General features: G+C 41.9%; 1 protein-coding gene across 1 annotated transcript; it reads right to left on the bottom strand.

Moving 5' to 3' along the window:
• Positions 1 to 3478: 3478 nt before the first annotated feature.
• Positions 3479 to 13421, bottom strand: LOC125901898 (histamine H3 receptor-like). The gene is made up of 3 exons (XM_049597907.1): positions 12743 to 13421; positions 12042 to 12208; positions 3479 to 5615 (listed from the first exon to the last, which is right to left on the bottom strand). The coding sequence occupies exons 1-3, from the start codon at positions 12987 to 12989 to the stop codon at positions 4863 to 4865; spliced, it is 1167 nt and encodes a 388-aa protein (XP_049453864.1). The 5' UTR covers positions 12990 to 13421; the 3' UTR covers positions 3479 to 4862.
• Between the last annotated feature and the right edge of the window lie 278 nt (positions 13422 to 13699).

Below are 13699 nucleotides of genomic sequence, written 5' to 3'. Positions count from 1 at the left end.
GTTGGAGAAAGTGTGGAGAAGGATGCCAAAGTAGAGTACATGCAGGGCTTTGTTTTTGATTTTGTTAATGTTTATTCCATTTATTTTTGGTGAGTCTGTAAAGTCGGTTAAACACACACTGTCAGTTTCACAATTATTTCCTTTTTATTGGTGATGAACTAAAAAATGCTCCATAATGGAGCCCCTTGGGAGATCCTTCCTCGCTCTCTGTCTCATCTCTTCTCCTTTTTCTTAATTCTATCCCTCTCTTTTTTAAAAAAAAATGAATTCAGGCATCCCGTTCTTGTCCTGTCGTCCTCATCCTTCACGACCATCCTCTCTTGCCCATGTCAGTCTTCCTCTCCCTCGCTCTTCCACCATCCCTCCTCCTCCCTTTGCATCTCTTGTATTGTAAACAGCTCACAAAAGCATGACAAGGTCTCTGCTCATGTTCCCCCTGCCTCCCTCTCTGTTCTCCCAGCTATTTGTTATTGTCTCCTCGCTATCGTGTGTGTTTGTCTCTATCACGCGTTCTTTATTCTGTTTTTCCTCTGCGTCAGAAAAGCAAAAGTTAATTAAATATGGAACGAGATGGAGCAGCATCTCTTTAAACCATCATGTCATTAAAATGGCATCCCTGGGAGATCAGCTTAAAAGGAGTCGGAGAACAATGTCTTCTCCGTCAGATATTTATGGGCCTGGTTATGTAAACATGCTCCCTTTATTCTCTATGTATATTTCATGTAATTATCACTTTTTGTAGCGCTTCCCCCGTGAGATTCGTAGAGGCAAGAAGTTACTAGGGGAATGTCATTAGAAGAGACTATTGTTACAGTGCTGCTATGATACTGCACCAGGAAAAGGCTGCATTCCAGTCCTGGTGAAACCTTTTATCTATATTTGACTTCATCATATGAAAATCATCAATGTCTTGGTACAGTGTATGTGCAGACTAAAACTCTCGGCCCATTCTCTGCAGTTGCCCATCTTTATTTAAACGAAGAAACACACACTGACTGAAGCATTCAACAGCATTTTCTTCCATCCATCCATGCGTCTGATGTAGATACCAGGAAATTCACAGATGATTTACAGGTTTTGCAAAAACCTTGATGCCTCTCACTCAGCCCGCCCATGTATCCATCTGTTAGAGGAGCTGAAGATCTGGAGTGAACTGGATTCCTTCAACAGCAGAGGCCAGTGACTGGTGCTTGAAGGCCTGGGTGCCAGCTGACGGAAGCCGCTAATTAAGAGGGCTGGGGAGCCAGTGGGGTGCCTTATGAAACAGGGGCACCTGGGTTTCACAAGAGGGGGCCGGGTATCCATCACAACTCATCTGTATTGCACGGGGAAGACTATAGTCCGCTCCAGTGCTGCGCCACGTAGCACTCTTTCACTCGAGCATAATGTCAAATATGGCTTGCACAAAAGCCGTCCTCCCCCTGTGCCCGCTCTCAGCTTGTTTGCCATCACAGAGGGAGATGTTATTGCATGGCATGATGAAATTGTATATGTCAAGGTGCATTTCATTCACTGCAGATGCACCTAAATGTAGATGCAGGAACAGAACAGCTGTGTGAGGACACAGTCAAATGCACATATGTAATGTGAAAAAAAAACACACACACACACACACACGCTCACACATCTGGACTCCCACATGCATAACTTAATGTCCCTCTCCTTTCTTTTGTTCGCTGAGTCTTCTTTGCTGTAGGGTCAAAATGTCTCCAAGTAATCTAACTAGCTCTGACTTAAGGGACAATATAAGGTCCGCCATGAGTTCTATCATTACTGTTTTACCCACCACAGGCAGACATCGCTCTCGACCACCACTGAACCTGCCATATTGCTATCCAACCTGACCCCACAGATGCAGTAAACCTAAGTGAACCACAGTTTCGAAAGTCGACAGCAATAACCACTGCAGAATTGCTTTTAATCAACGTCTGAAATGAGGGTGACTTGAAGCGTCGCCCCATGCTGATTAAATGTAATTGTTTAATTGCCAAGTGCTGGGAACCCATCCTAAGAGGATTCCAATGGAATTATTTAATCTCTAGTCAGGAAGTACACTGCAGGAAAAAGCAGAGGGAAAAACGGAAGAACGGAAAAGGCAAAAATGAAGCAGAAAATAGTCTGTTTTTTCTTTTTGAGTATGTCCCTCATGAAATATTAAACTGCGGTTTACATTTAGTTAGCTGAGAAAGTGAACAGCCTACGCGGAGGGAAGATGTACACTAAGTGATGCTTCGACTTCAAAAGAGGTCACAGTTTTGACCTGTATCCGCAGACTAAAGTGGTTCGGTCTTGTCTGGCGGTTCACTTTTATATTCCAGCTCCACTTGAAAATACTAGTGAAGCGTATTGGTCATCAAAGAGTGTGTGAAATGTCTTATGTGTTTTATCCTTATGCCAGACATTACAGTGGCTTCATTCCACATCTGCCACCTTTTATTGTGCATTGTGTAGGCCAGAGGTGTTAGCCAGTTTGAAAACAAGAGAATTCAGCATTAAGTCATCCTAACAAAGTGCTAAAGTGGAAGCTCTAAGAGTTTAACTATTCAGAGACTCTCATGGGGAAGTTATATAGGCCCTCTCCCCCTCTGATCGCTGACTGAGTCTCTGCTAATGGGACTCTATAAACTTAAGGGGCACAGGTGCGCTCCATTTGGGGTCACAGCTTTTAGATACATTGCTTGGGGTCACAGACATCCAAACCTCCCATAAACACATTCACACACTGAATAGGATTAAAAAGACACACACCTCTGCATGCACATAATTAAAATCTCTCATCTGTATTTTTCATGGCGCTACCCCTCCCAGACCATTTTAAGTTGGCATGATCTGCAACACAGCCTCAGTCAGTCGGTTTGCCACACATGCCATGACATTTCAATCTATCAACAAAATCAATAGCAGTAGTCCTCCTAATATAACTGCACACAGCACGAGCGTTCCTCACAGCTCTCGCTGTCGCATTTAGATACACAGGGAGTAAACCCAGGCTCGCCATTCTGCTGATAAATGCAGTTCTGTCGTCCCGAGGGAAATGTGCCTGCATCCCTCTGGTCAGAAGTGTGCCTCTGTCCCCCCACCACGCCACAGGCGGAGAGGGAGCGAGGAGGGGGGGTTAGCAGAGGCCTGTTCCCCGCAGCTGTGCCCTTATTCCCAGCACCTGACCAGGGGCCCAGATGTGCACATGGGCAACAGCAACAATTTGAGCAATGTAAGTCCCCTGTGGGACCCAGGCACCTGCAAATGTAACCCCACTATCTAACATGATGGCGTAATTACAGGTCTAATAAGTCTACATCTGGAAAGAACTCATTTAATCTATCAAATCAAACGTAGCCAGACTGGGGAACAATACAAAAATGGTATTGCACTCTCAGCATTTCATCTGCACATCAAACAAAAGCCACTCTGCACTTGGCACTGACCCAATTAGCCATCAGGTAGACAGTAACTACATTTAAAATGCATCACAGGGCTTAATTCATTTATTTTATGTTGTGCATAAAGATCCTCAGCCAGTAACAGAGACGTGTTTACTTTGGAAAATTATAAATATAATTCACTTAAAATAAGCACAGTATACTGTAACTTTCCTCTGAGCCATGAGGACAACATTTAGGCCACCACTCTTAAATTTGAGTTACACAAACAAAAAAAATATAGAGCATAACAGCACTTATAAAGCACCATATCAAACATTTACTAAAGCATTGGACGTACTGTAACTGTTTAAGTATTGCAATTACAAGTGACAGTGAAAGGGCTCGCTGTGAATAAAAAGGGAGCACTGTGTAATTTCATATAGACCAATGATTATTAGGTTACATTCCTCGATTACAGTTTCAATCAGTCAGGGTCCTGGTGCAAAAATAAAGCATGTATTTAACCAACAATTCAAACACGAACAATAAAGTAAAACAGCTAATGGAAACTGTGAAGCTAGTCTCAGACACTGACTTCACTCTGTGATGAATTGTAGCTTGATGCTGGAGCACTGCACACACAGGAAGCTGTAAAGGCTAATGGTGACATCTAGTGGCACATAAGTAAACATGCATCTGTTGGTCACAGTAAGATGGTGTTTTGATTGTAAACAGATTGCTTCTCTCTTTCACATAAATGGATGTGTTCAAAATTACTAAAAATAAATATAAACGTTTAATCTGTTTCTCTAGTTTGTTACAGTACAGCAAAGAAGGTATTTATGTTTTAACATGGGGTGATGACTGTGCAGACAATGTGCTCGAGTGTGGAGAAATGTAATAATCTACTATATAATACCTATCTTACCACATTTCACATTACATACATTTATTCTTAATGGCACTTTTTCATCACTGTGCTTCTGTAATATGAATTATTAATAGCAGTAAAGTTTCTAACAGCAGGGGGTGATAGTGATCTGTTTTACTTCAGCTGGAGCAGGGATATCACAGTGAGAGCAACACTTACATATAATTCCTTAATATAATGTATATAAATTCAAGATTTCAGCTGCATAACTTAAAAAAATGGACAACATAACTGGTTAAATGATATCTAGCTTGTATGGCATTCAAGACTTGGTGTTACAGTGTGTGAAACCTGGTTGGGAGAAGTATTTCATTCCTATGATGGATGTTAATTCATTCTTTATATGTGAAGACAGTGAATTGTAAATAACATCATACCTTACAGTACCAACCTTATACATCCAAACACAGAAAAGCACAATTGAAAATTAGTTATGGTCTATATGACAAATTCTGGTGCACAGTTTAGTCTCATCTGCTGAAACTGTAATTTATGTGTTGAATTTTTAATATTTCCATCCATAGTTTTGGCACATTGTTCTCCCCCATCCTTCCATGGGTATCTGCTCGTCACTGGCCAGCACGAAGGACAGATGATGGGGGAGTAGTATGCCGCCTTGGGCAGAGAATCTTGCTGAAGGCCCTGCGGAAGCTACTGTGGCAAAGCGGGTACAGGAATGGGTTAATAGCCGAATTGAGCCACAGGAGCCAGAAGGTGACCTCGTACCAGTGATGCTGGATGCACCGCCCTCTGCAGGCAGCACGGATGATCATCAGTAGGGTGTACGGTGCCCAGCAGATGGCAAACACACACACTATGATGGCCAGGGACTTAGCAATTTTCTTATCCCTGGACAGACGGCTAGGCTGGGCAGCCCTGCTGGTTGAGGGATCTAGTTTACCCAAACTGGGAGAGGAGGTCTGGGAGTGGATAGAGCCTCTTACAGCCAGTTTCATCCCACACCCCCAGTTTTGGGACAGGGGGATGCCTTTCCCCTGGGCAGAGGCGGGCTCGCTCAGTTGAAGGTGGAGCTGGGCCTCCCTGCTGTGGAGCCTCCTCCTGCGTATGCTGAGGTAAATGCTGAGGTTGAAGAAAGCCACAGAGATGAAAGGAGAGAAGAACTCCAGCATGGAGGCACTCAGCAGGAAGTACCAAGAGTAATAGAACTCCGCAAAGCACTCATCCTTTGGCACGCTGCTTCTGCCCACCACCAGCTCCCAGAATATGATAGCTGGGCCGTACAGGACAAAGGCTAGCACCCAGACGGCAATCATCTTGATTATGGCTTGGTGAGTCATGCCCTGTCTGGCACGGTAACTTACCTGCAGTAAATATAAGCAGAAATCACAAAACATACTGAGTGATCGACCAGTGTGGGGTCACTCACGTTTATGCGCAATTGCTGCATCCTAACATTACTGTACATATAGGGCAAAATAGCAATTAATTCTCCTAAACGCTGTCTTTAGCCCTAAAAAGGTAGGCAATGTACATTCAACGGCAGTGGTGGAAGAGGTATTCAGATTGTTTGCTTAAGTGAAATATTAATTCAATGTTTTAAACATATGCAAAGTGTTGTCACACAGGCACCATTTGCTTTAAAACTGGATTGTTATTAGTGATGCATTATTGTGTGAGCAGCATTTTAATGTCACAGCTGGTCGGGATGGAGCTAAATTTAAATGTTTTACACACTTTTATGTGTTTAATCTCTAAACATGGATGATATTTCATGAGCTGATCACGTGTTGTGTGTGTAAAATAATTATCTGTAGAACAGTGGTTCTCAAACTTTTCTTGTGTCCTACACCTCAAAAGATTTTGGTTGTTAGATATGATTAAGATCAGGAACCAAATGCACAAAACACCTTTGGTTTCCTCCTTAAGTATGACACTTAAAGCTTAATTTCTCCTTAGCTGAGGGACTTAGACAGTTGAACAGAAGCCCTTCAAAGGTTTTCTTAGTTAAGAAAAAAGGTTAGAGATTGTTTGTTTGCTTGGACTCACACTTGTGATGCCTGTAATCATCTCACAAAGTTGCCTTATAGTTAGACAGTGAAAAAATTGGCAGAAGAAAACAAGACAAGAAAACCATATTGGTCAGAGGAGGTAAAGGTGATACTTCTGAAAGAATACAATCATAGTAAGCACAAACTACAAAGGGAATTTGATCCTCAAATACCAGAAAACAGAAAACGATCGTAGGAAGAAATTGCAACTAAAATGAATTTAGTCAAATTTATAGTGTAAAATCAGAAGCGTATCTACTAGGCTCACCTGGTCACAGAACACTCTTCTTGGGGTGTGTTAGTTTTTTCTTTTTTCATCATAAACTCAGTCATGTTGCAATTAAGATGGAGTAAAAGGTACCATGAGGTTTTTGTTGTTGTTGTTTTACCTAGCTTTGGTTGTTCAGATTTTGTGCAACAATCTAGGGATTCCTTAAGTATAAGACCAAGACAAGGAGAAAACCAAAGATACTTAAGTGAACATTTTACGGAAACCTTAAGGGGAAGACTTGTGCAACTGATTTTATTTTGAGGAAACCTTAAGGATATAAAGAAAATCTTAACTTGAGGTGTTTTGTGCAACCAGCCCCAGAATTCTGTAATTGTGAATTATAGCTGAGGAGATAACTGATCATAGGTGAAGCCTATGATCAGAATAAGCACTCCTATGACTCTTACATATATTGCCCTCACTTCTGTAACTACCATAAAACTTCAATTAATAGCCCGGGTTATTCTTTGCTCAAATCACTGAAATCAACGGGCCTATATTTGGGACAGGGCTTTAAGTCCTTTCACAAAACTATTGCTCAGCAAAGATTGGGAAATACAATCAAATTGATTATTTAAACCAGTATGAGTATTACTTGTATGAAAATTAGGCTTCAGATAACATATGAATTATGAATCATTTATTTGATCTAGCTCCGACAGACAGCACATCAGAGAAAATGTGACTCAAGGATTATGGCACCCATCCTGCAGACACAGCAACAACAATACTCACAACTTGGATTAATTTTTATGAAAAGCACCTTTGATTCTTTTCATCTGAGGACCCTTAGGGACTAAAGGAATATGAATAATTTACAGGGTAATGGTAGCCTGGAAATCCAGACCCAAATCTAGAAAGATTTAGAGTCTGGCTATGAGTAATGCAAATGGCCCAACTCGAGGGGCGACACCAAGCATGCATTTGAAAATATCACTGCACACAATTGGATAACACTACAACCAATCAGAACAATACACGGGGTGATGCATACGCTTAGCTACCAGCGGGGCTAACTGGTAGATTAGACTCTTGCTGTATCCGGTCGGCAAAACAGCAAAATCTTCTTGCAAAGGAAAGATTCGAGCACCGTCTTCTGTTCCTCTTTTAGAGAAAAAGCCAAGTCTAACTCGTTCATTGTAGCGGCCAAAGCCATTTCAAACAACTGGTGTTCATCCGTAGCCATCTTGTAATGTTTACTGACTGATTCCGGACTTCGTTGTCGCAGTGTTGTCGTCATCTGTTTAGCTCGCCTCTGGCCCGCCTATATCAGATACACCAATGTGATTGGTGCAGCTCAGCTCCAGCGGCATGGGTAATGAGCGTCATTACTGATTGCCAGAGTGACTCGCTGAGCAAATTCAAATTGTGCTCTCGCGAGAATTTCCAGGGTAGGGTAATGGAGGAGTGGACATATAATTTGAGGTAGCCAACAACCCGGTTGTATATATCAAAATAACTTCTGTCAAAAAAATGAGCTGCTTGGCAACCAGACCAGGCCTCTAACTGAGACAGGCATTTATTTGTCAAAATGTGTAGCCATATCAGGCTAGTTAAAGGGACTGGGTGTTTAATTGGGACTAGGCTTTTAATTGAAGTTTTACAGTAATTAAATAGTGAAAATAAACTATTCCCCATTCTTCTGGGGACCCCTGGAACTCCCTGAAGCACCCTTAGATGAGAACCACTGCTGTAAAGTAACTAGTGATGTACCAATAGCTGTCAAATGGGGTAAGTAGAGTTGAGAGCACAACATTTGGGAAAGTAGCATGAAGTGAAAGTATTGTATAGCGTCTGAGTTAATTTCTCCTTGAACTAATCACAGCACAGTGGTACAATGAATACAGAGGCTACACATCAACCAGAAGTCATAGCTTTAAACCACCATGTCTACAAAAAACATTCAGTGGATCCTTTAAAACCTGGAGACACTGTTGAGCCCACAACTGTGAGTTTTACATAATAACACTTTCAACAGATACATAGTGTTATCGGCTCACCCTTTTTCTCCTTTAAAGGTGGTGGCCTTGTGGGTAGCCTGTGAGGGTGTGACGTGTGCTTCATGGGGTATAAGGAGGGAAGCAGTTCTCTCGGGGTGTCATGGCGAAGACACATGCAGCAGTGATGATAGCAGTAGAAATAAATGTCTAGATAATAAACATGAGAGGGCCATGTTTATTGTTTTGTGGTGAAGACTGCAATATAGCCATTGTTGTGACCGGCAGGCGAACATCTCGCCGTCCTTCCCTCTGCAGAGTGGTCAGGACTGCTAGAAGCTAGTTATCAGCAAATAATGAGCCGAGCTAAAATTAACGTTAATGAGCCAGCGTGTTGCCAACTACGGCTCGGACCTGGTAAGCTGTCACTGAGAAAGGTAACAATAATAATCATGTTTGTGAAATCACAGAACGTTTTGGAGGAGAAACACAACATAAACTTTCCAACATCATGCACTGCAGAAAAGTGTGTGATCGAGTGTTAAGTCAACGGAGCACCTCTCACGACCACTTGTCTCAATTAGTGTCAAATCCTGTGTGCCTGTCCATATTCTTGTTCAGCAGGCAGTGTACTTTACACCCTCTCCAGCTGCTCTGAATATATGCCCCTGTTCTGAAAGACAAAAAATAAACTGCAGCTCTTCTTCAAAGTAGGTGGAAAATGGTTCCACTTAGGTTTGTATAAATTCATTGGCATACAGTAATTCTTGCCCCTGCTTCATGTGGTGAAGCATCTCTACAGGTTGAGTGCAACACGTAGAGATGTTGCACTCAACAGAGAGGAATCAGGAGTGCTGATAAATCCAATCTGATATGTTGCATATCTTTTGATATTGTTAGAGTCCCTCTGGGATTAATATTAGCTCACTCTTATAATGTTGTTAATGTGCTGACATTTCATCTAACTGCCAAACATATGCATCTAATCTGACTCCATGTTTTCTTTCAGAAGACAAACTTTGTCCTGTGGCTGGTGACGATCCTTTGTCTTTCAATGTTCAGAGAGAAAGCTTTTAGGAAAATGCTGCTTGGCAGCCGGTGGCCTGTTTCTGCTGTGATTGATCTCTCCAGGTTGGAAGGACCATGGCACGGAGGAGGATCTCTATGATCAAAGCTGGCTAATTAAAGAAGAGGCTCTCTTTCTCTCTGGTGTTATTTGTATTCATTGCTCTGATGTTAAGTGTTTGCTTGTGAAAGGGAAGAGAACACTCCCTTTGTCTACTATGCCAAGCCTCGTCCCACCTTTGAGTTAACACACGTGTATAAGGTACAGTCAGTGGGCTAATGCACAGACAAGCCTGACGAGAGGTTCAATGGGCCTAAAAGCTGCAGAGGTTTGGAAATGTATGCTAACCTGCCAAGACAGGCAGAAAATAGAAAATGGACATTACCGATGCTGTACAACTGTGTCTCAGAAAAACAAAGCAGTGGAACACAGTTGCATCAGCACAGAATAAATTACTCAAATCTGCTGATGTGGAAATATATTTAAGTTTAGACATCAGATGTTAAATTATTCACATCCTGCGTATTTTCTGAAGCTCAGTTTGTCCCAAAGTCGAAATGTGACTTTTTTTTATCTTCGTCATGGGAAGGGGCTATAATTAGGGGTGGCACTGGGCCTGAATGGGTCAGGAATGATTAACCTCTGCAGATGGGCACATTTGGGAGAATGAGGTGGCACTGCCCCTACCAATGACCTGGGAGACTCACCAGTCAGAAATTAAGCCACAGACCACAAGCAGTGAACATTTGTATGACTACAAAGGAAAAAAGGGCGCTTCAGCTTTTAACATTATAGACCAGCGATACAGAAATTGCTTCGCCTGAGGGCCGCTTTTGCAAAATAATAAGAGGCCAGCTAATAAACAGACATTAATAATAGTCATCTGTATATGAAATAAATTGTGTTTTCAACCTTTTGACATTTGCTGTCCTCACTGATCTTTGCCAAGAGGCAAATCCAGTCAAAGCAGTGCAGTGCAGGTCAGGCGCTGTCCAGTCACTTGAATTTTTATTTGATAAACAAGCTGTATGAGTCATTTTTGTTTGTGTTAACAGGTAGCAGCATGGCTATATCCTGTGTCCTCATAAGGCCATCACATTTTGGGTTTACTTGACCTTTTACTTCATTCTGCTTAACTTCAACCTGTTGTCCTCGTTTGTGGACACTTGTTTGTGCCATTTAGTTGTAGTAAGGGCACAATGCACTGAGCCATGCAAGAGCAAGATGGCGGCCATCTCTGCTAAGTCAGTCTGCAGCCGATCCTGATACAAAAGTGGACAAAACCCGATCACATTTTATAGTTGAGACTTGTTTATGTATGATTAATGATGTTTTTAGTTTAATATGGCAACAAATTTGACCAATTTTAGAAACAGTAACAAGCTAAGACACTGTTAATTAGGAAGTTCTCGTTTAAAGACTTTGGACTTTATTGTTGTCTCATTTGTGGACACTGACTTAATTATCGTTGACAATGTTTAGTGTTTTTATACTTTATCAGGTCCTGCTGATCCCAAATAGCTAGGAGAAATTAAAAATGCAAACCAAACAAAAGTTCAGGTCGTAGGATTTTTGTAAGTGCTCTTATTTTGAAGCCTTGACTCACCTACTGAATGTTGATAATTAGGATGGTGTTGCAGGTGTGTCACATCAGTTAGTGAGCTCAGGAAGATGCCAGCAAACAGTTTTTTAACCATTTTGTTTGTCTCAGGTTTCTTTTGTTACCTGTAATTATTATTGGACTATCCTCACTGGTATCGCCATACTGGACCATGGAAATCAACCTGCTACAATTGACATTTTAAACACGGTAAAAAACGCAACTCATCACTTGTATCTGATTGCTGTTTGGTGTGGAGAGTGTGTTGGAATCTCTGCTGGGCGTCTATGTGTGGAAAATCTCAGCAATTAGAAGCCAGTGCACAAGCTTTGATGCCTTATTTACATTCACAGTACAAAGAAAATCCCATTGTGAACCCGTTTGTTCTCATTGTAAGTAAGAAAATGGTCAGCATCCTATGGAGAGCCAGATTTGGCCCACATGCTGTAAATTGAGCGTCACTGTTAAAAACCTTTGCTAACTTAACAACATAAACATTTTAAATTGGCCCCTTTGTGCTTCCTGTTGCAGTGTTTGTTAATGCAGTAGCTGATGGGAAATCAACAGGGGCCAAAGCTGTTCCCGTAGCAACAGAAAAGCAAAAATGGCTATACTTTTAAAGGTTTTACTCAAATTTATAGAAATAAAAAAAGTTGTTTTCTGTCTGCGTTGACACTGAGAGCAGCAAATGATCCCGAGCAAGTTTAGAGTGAACTCCAAACATCCCACACACACTGCTTTACCTTCATTTGACCATGACATTCAACTGAGATTCTGAGGCTAATGTGCTCCCTATATGAGTCACAATCCTTAATTCATTTTGATAATGGCTGGGTGCATTTGAGGCACAGGATGTTCCACTCACTGCTCTGGTGACCGACAGGAAACGGTCGTAGCTGATGAGGACAATGTTGAAGACAGACGCGGAGCAGAGCAGGTAGTCCATGACCAGCCACAGCTTGCACAGCCCTCGGCCCAGCGTCCACCTGCCTGTGAGGATGTAAGGCATGTAGACAGGGATGCAGAATGCACCTGCAGAAACAGTAATTGGAAAGGGGGTCAGAAACCAAAGCATACACATTTGACATACAATTCCAGTGATGCAAATTCACAAATGATAAAAAAAAAAAGGGGGGCTGGTTTAAGTATATCACATAAAATCTATTTTTATCTTGCTGTACTTTAAAAGAGGAAGGACGTTGGCAAATAGTGATAAGCGGGTGTGACAGAGGAGATCATAGAGAGATTGCACATGTACAAGAACTTAGCAGTGATCTTGCCAAATAAGGAAAATGCACTCTAAATATATATTGGTGGTCCAATTCATTGAACTAGTTTGCAGCTGCTTAATTTATGAATGTAACTACTCTACTTAACAGCACACATCTAGAGTGCAGAGAGACTGACAGTCATAAACTGGAGCATCAAAGATATTTTAAGGATATCATCAGTCATATATCAGCATGGATGCATACATCATTGCACGTTATAGCACACAGAAATTAGCCTTATCTGTAACTTATATTTGCTATTCCAGGTTCCTTTAAAAAGACAAGTTGGACTTACCTACAAGAAAATCTGATATTGCCAAATTCAGGAAGTAGTAATTACACTGTCTCCTCAAACTCTTGTCCACTTTAAAGGCCAAAATGACCAGTGCGTTACCCAAAACTATCACAACGACCAAAGTCACCATCATCCCCATCAAAATGACAAACATGGGTCCCGAAAACACGAAGCTGCTCTGGACTCGAGTTGAGCTGTTCTCAAAATAGTAGCGGCTGGAGTTGGAGTCAGTTTGTTCCACCGACATGGTCCCGATGTGATGCTGAACGATGTTAAATCCTCAACAGACCAGCGTTGGAAATAAAAAGCCAGCAACAGGTGCCAGGCGGATGGACACTGCATCCAACAGCCCCATGTATGTATGCTCTGAAAAGCGTCGCTTTCCTGCTGAGCACAGTGTCCAAGAAAATCCACGAGAGAGCGCACGACCACCTTCACAAAACGCAGCCTGGACACTCGGTGAATCACGCATTGGTCAGTTTGAGTTAAGGTGAAGCTTTGCTGTGGTGAAATTACTTCTGCAAGCAATTATTGCCATCCCACGTTGTGTTAGGAGCCAGATTATGATTTTAAAACATTCCCACAATCCGCGTTGTCGATATAACGAAGTGGAAACACCATGAAGTTTGGTTCTCTTTACTAGTGCGTAATTAAAGAGTTTGTGACTATGTCTGAGGAAACATATGATGCTACTCCAGCCACATGGTGCACTTTGCTCAATGGAGATAACTTCCCAAACTAAGATTGGCACTTTGGAATATTTTGGCGGACGTCATTGAGTCCATTTCTATTCTATTCTTTTATTTATGCATTTTTTTTTTTAAGATATTCGTGCCGTGAATCAGCAGAGACTATTTTCCCTGCTGAAATCCATCCCCTCATATTTGATTCACAGGCACACAGCCCCTCAGGAGCGCACACAATTGAATGGGCTGGCTTGCGCACACCACCACAAAA

This window comes from Epinephelus fuscoguttatus, linkage group LG15 (assembly GCF_011397635.1).
Source record: "Epinephelus fuscoguttatus linkage group LG15, E.fuscoguttatus.final_Chr_v1".
Classification (NCBI taxonomy): Eukaryota; Metazoa; Chordata; class Actinopteri; order Perciformes; family Serranidae; genus Epinephelus; species Epinephelus fuscoguttatus.
The sequence above is the reverse complement of the archived record's forward strand: the minus strand, read 5'-3'. Positions and strand labels throughout refer to the sequence as shown.

Excerpts from the sequence above, each read along its gene's own strand:
- LOC125901898 (XM_049597907.1), bottom strand. The coding sequence starts at position 12,989 with ATGTCGGTGGAACAAACTGACTCCAACTCCAGCCGCTACTATTTTGAG. Across the intron at positions 12,209-12,742 it reads AATATCAGATTTTCTTGTAG|GTGCATTCTGCATCCCTGTC; the intron begins GTAAGTCCAACT and ends CTGTTTCTGCAG. Across the intron at positions 5,616-12,041 it reads TCCTGTCGGTCACCAGAGCA|GTAAGTTACCGTGCCAGACA; the intron begins GTGAGTGGAACA and ends TATTTACTGCAG.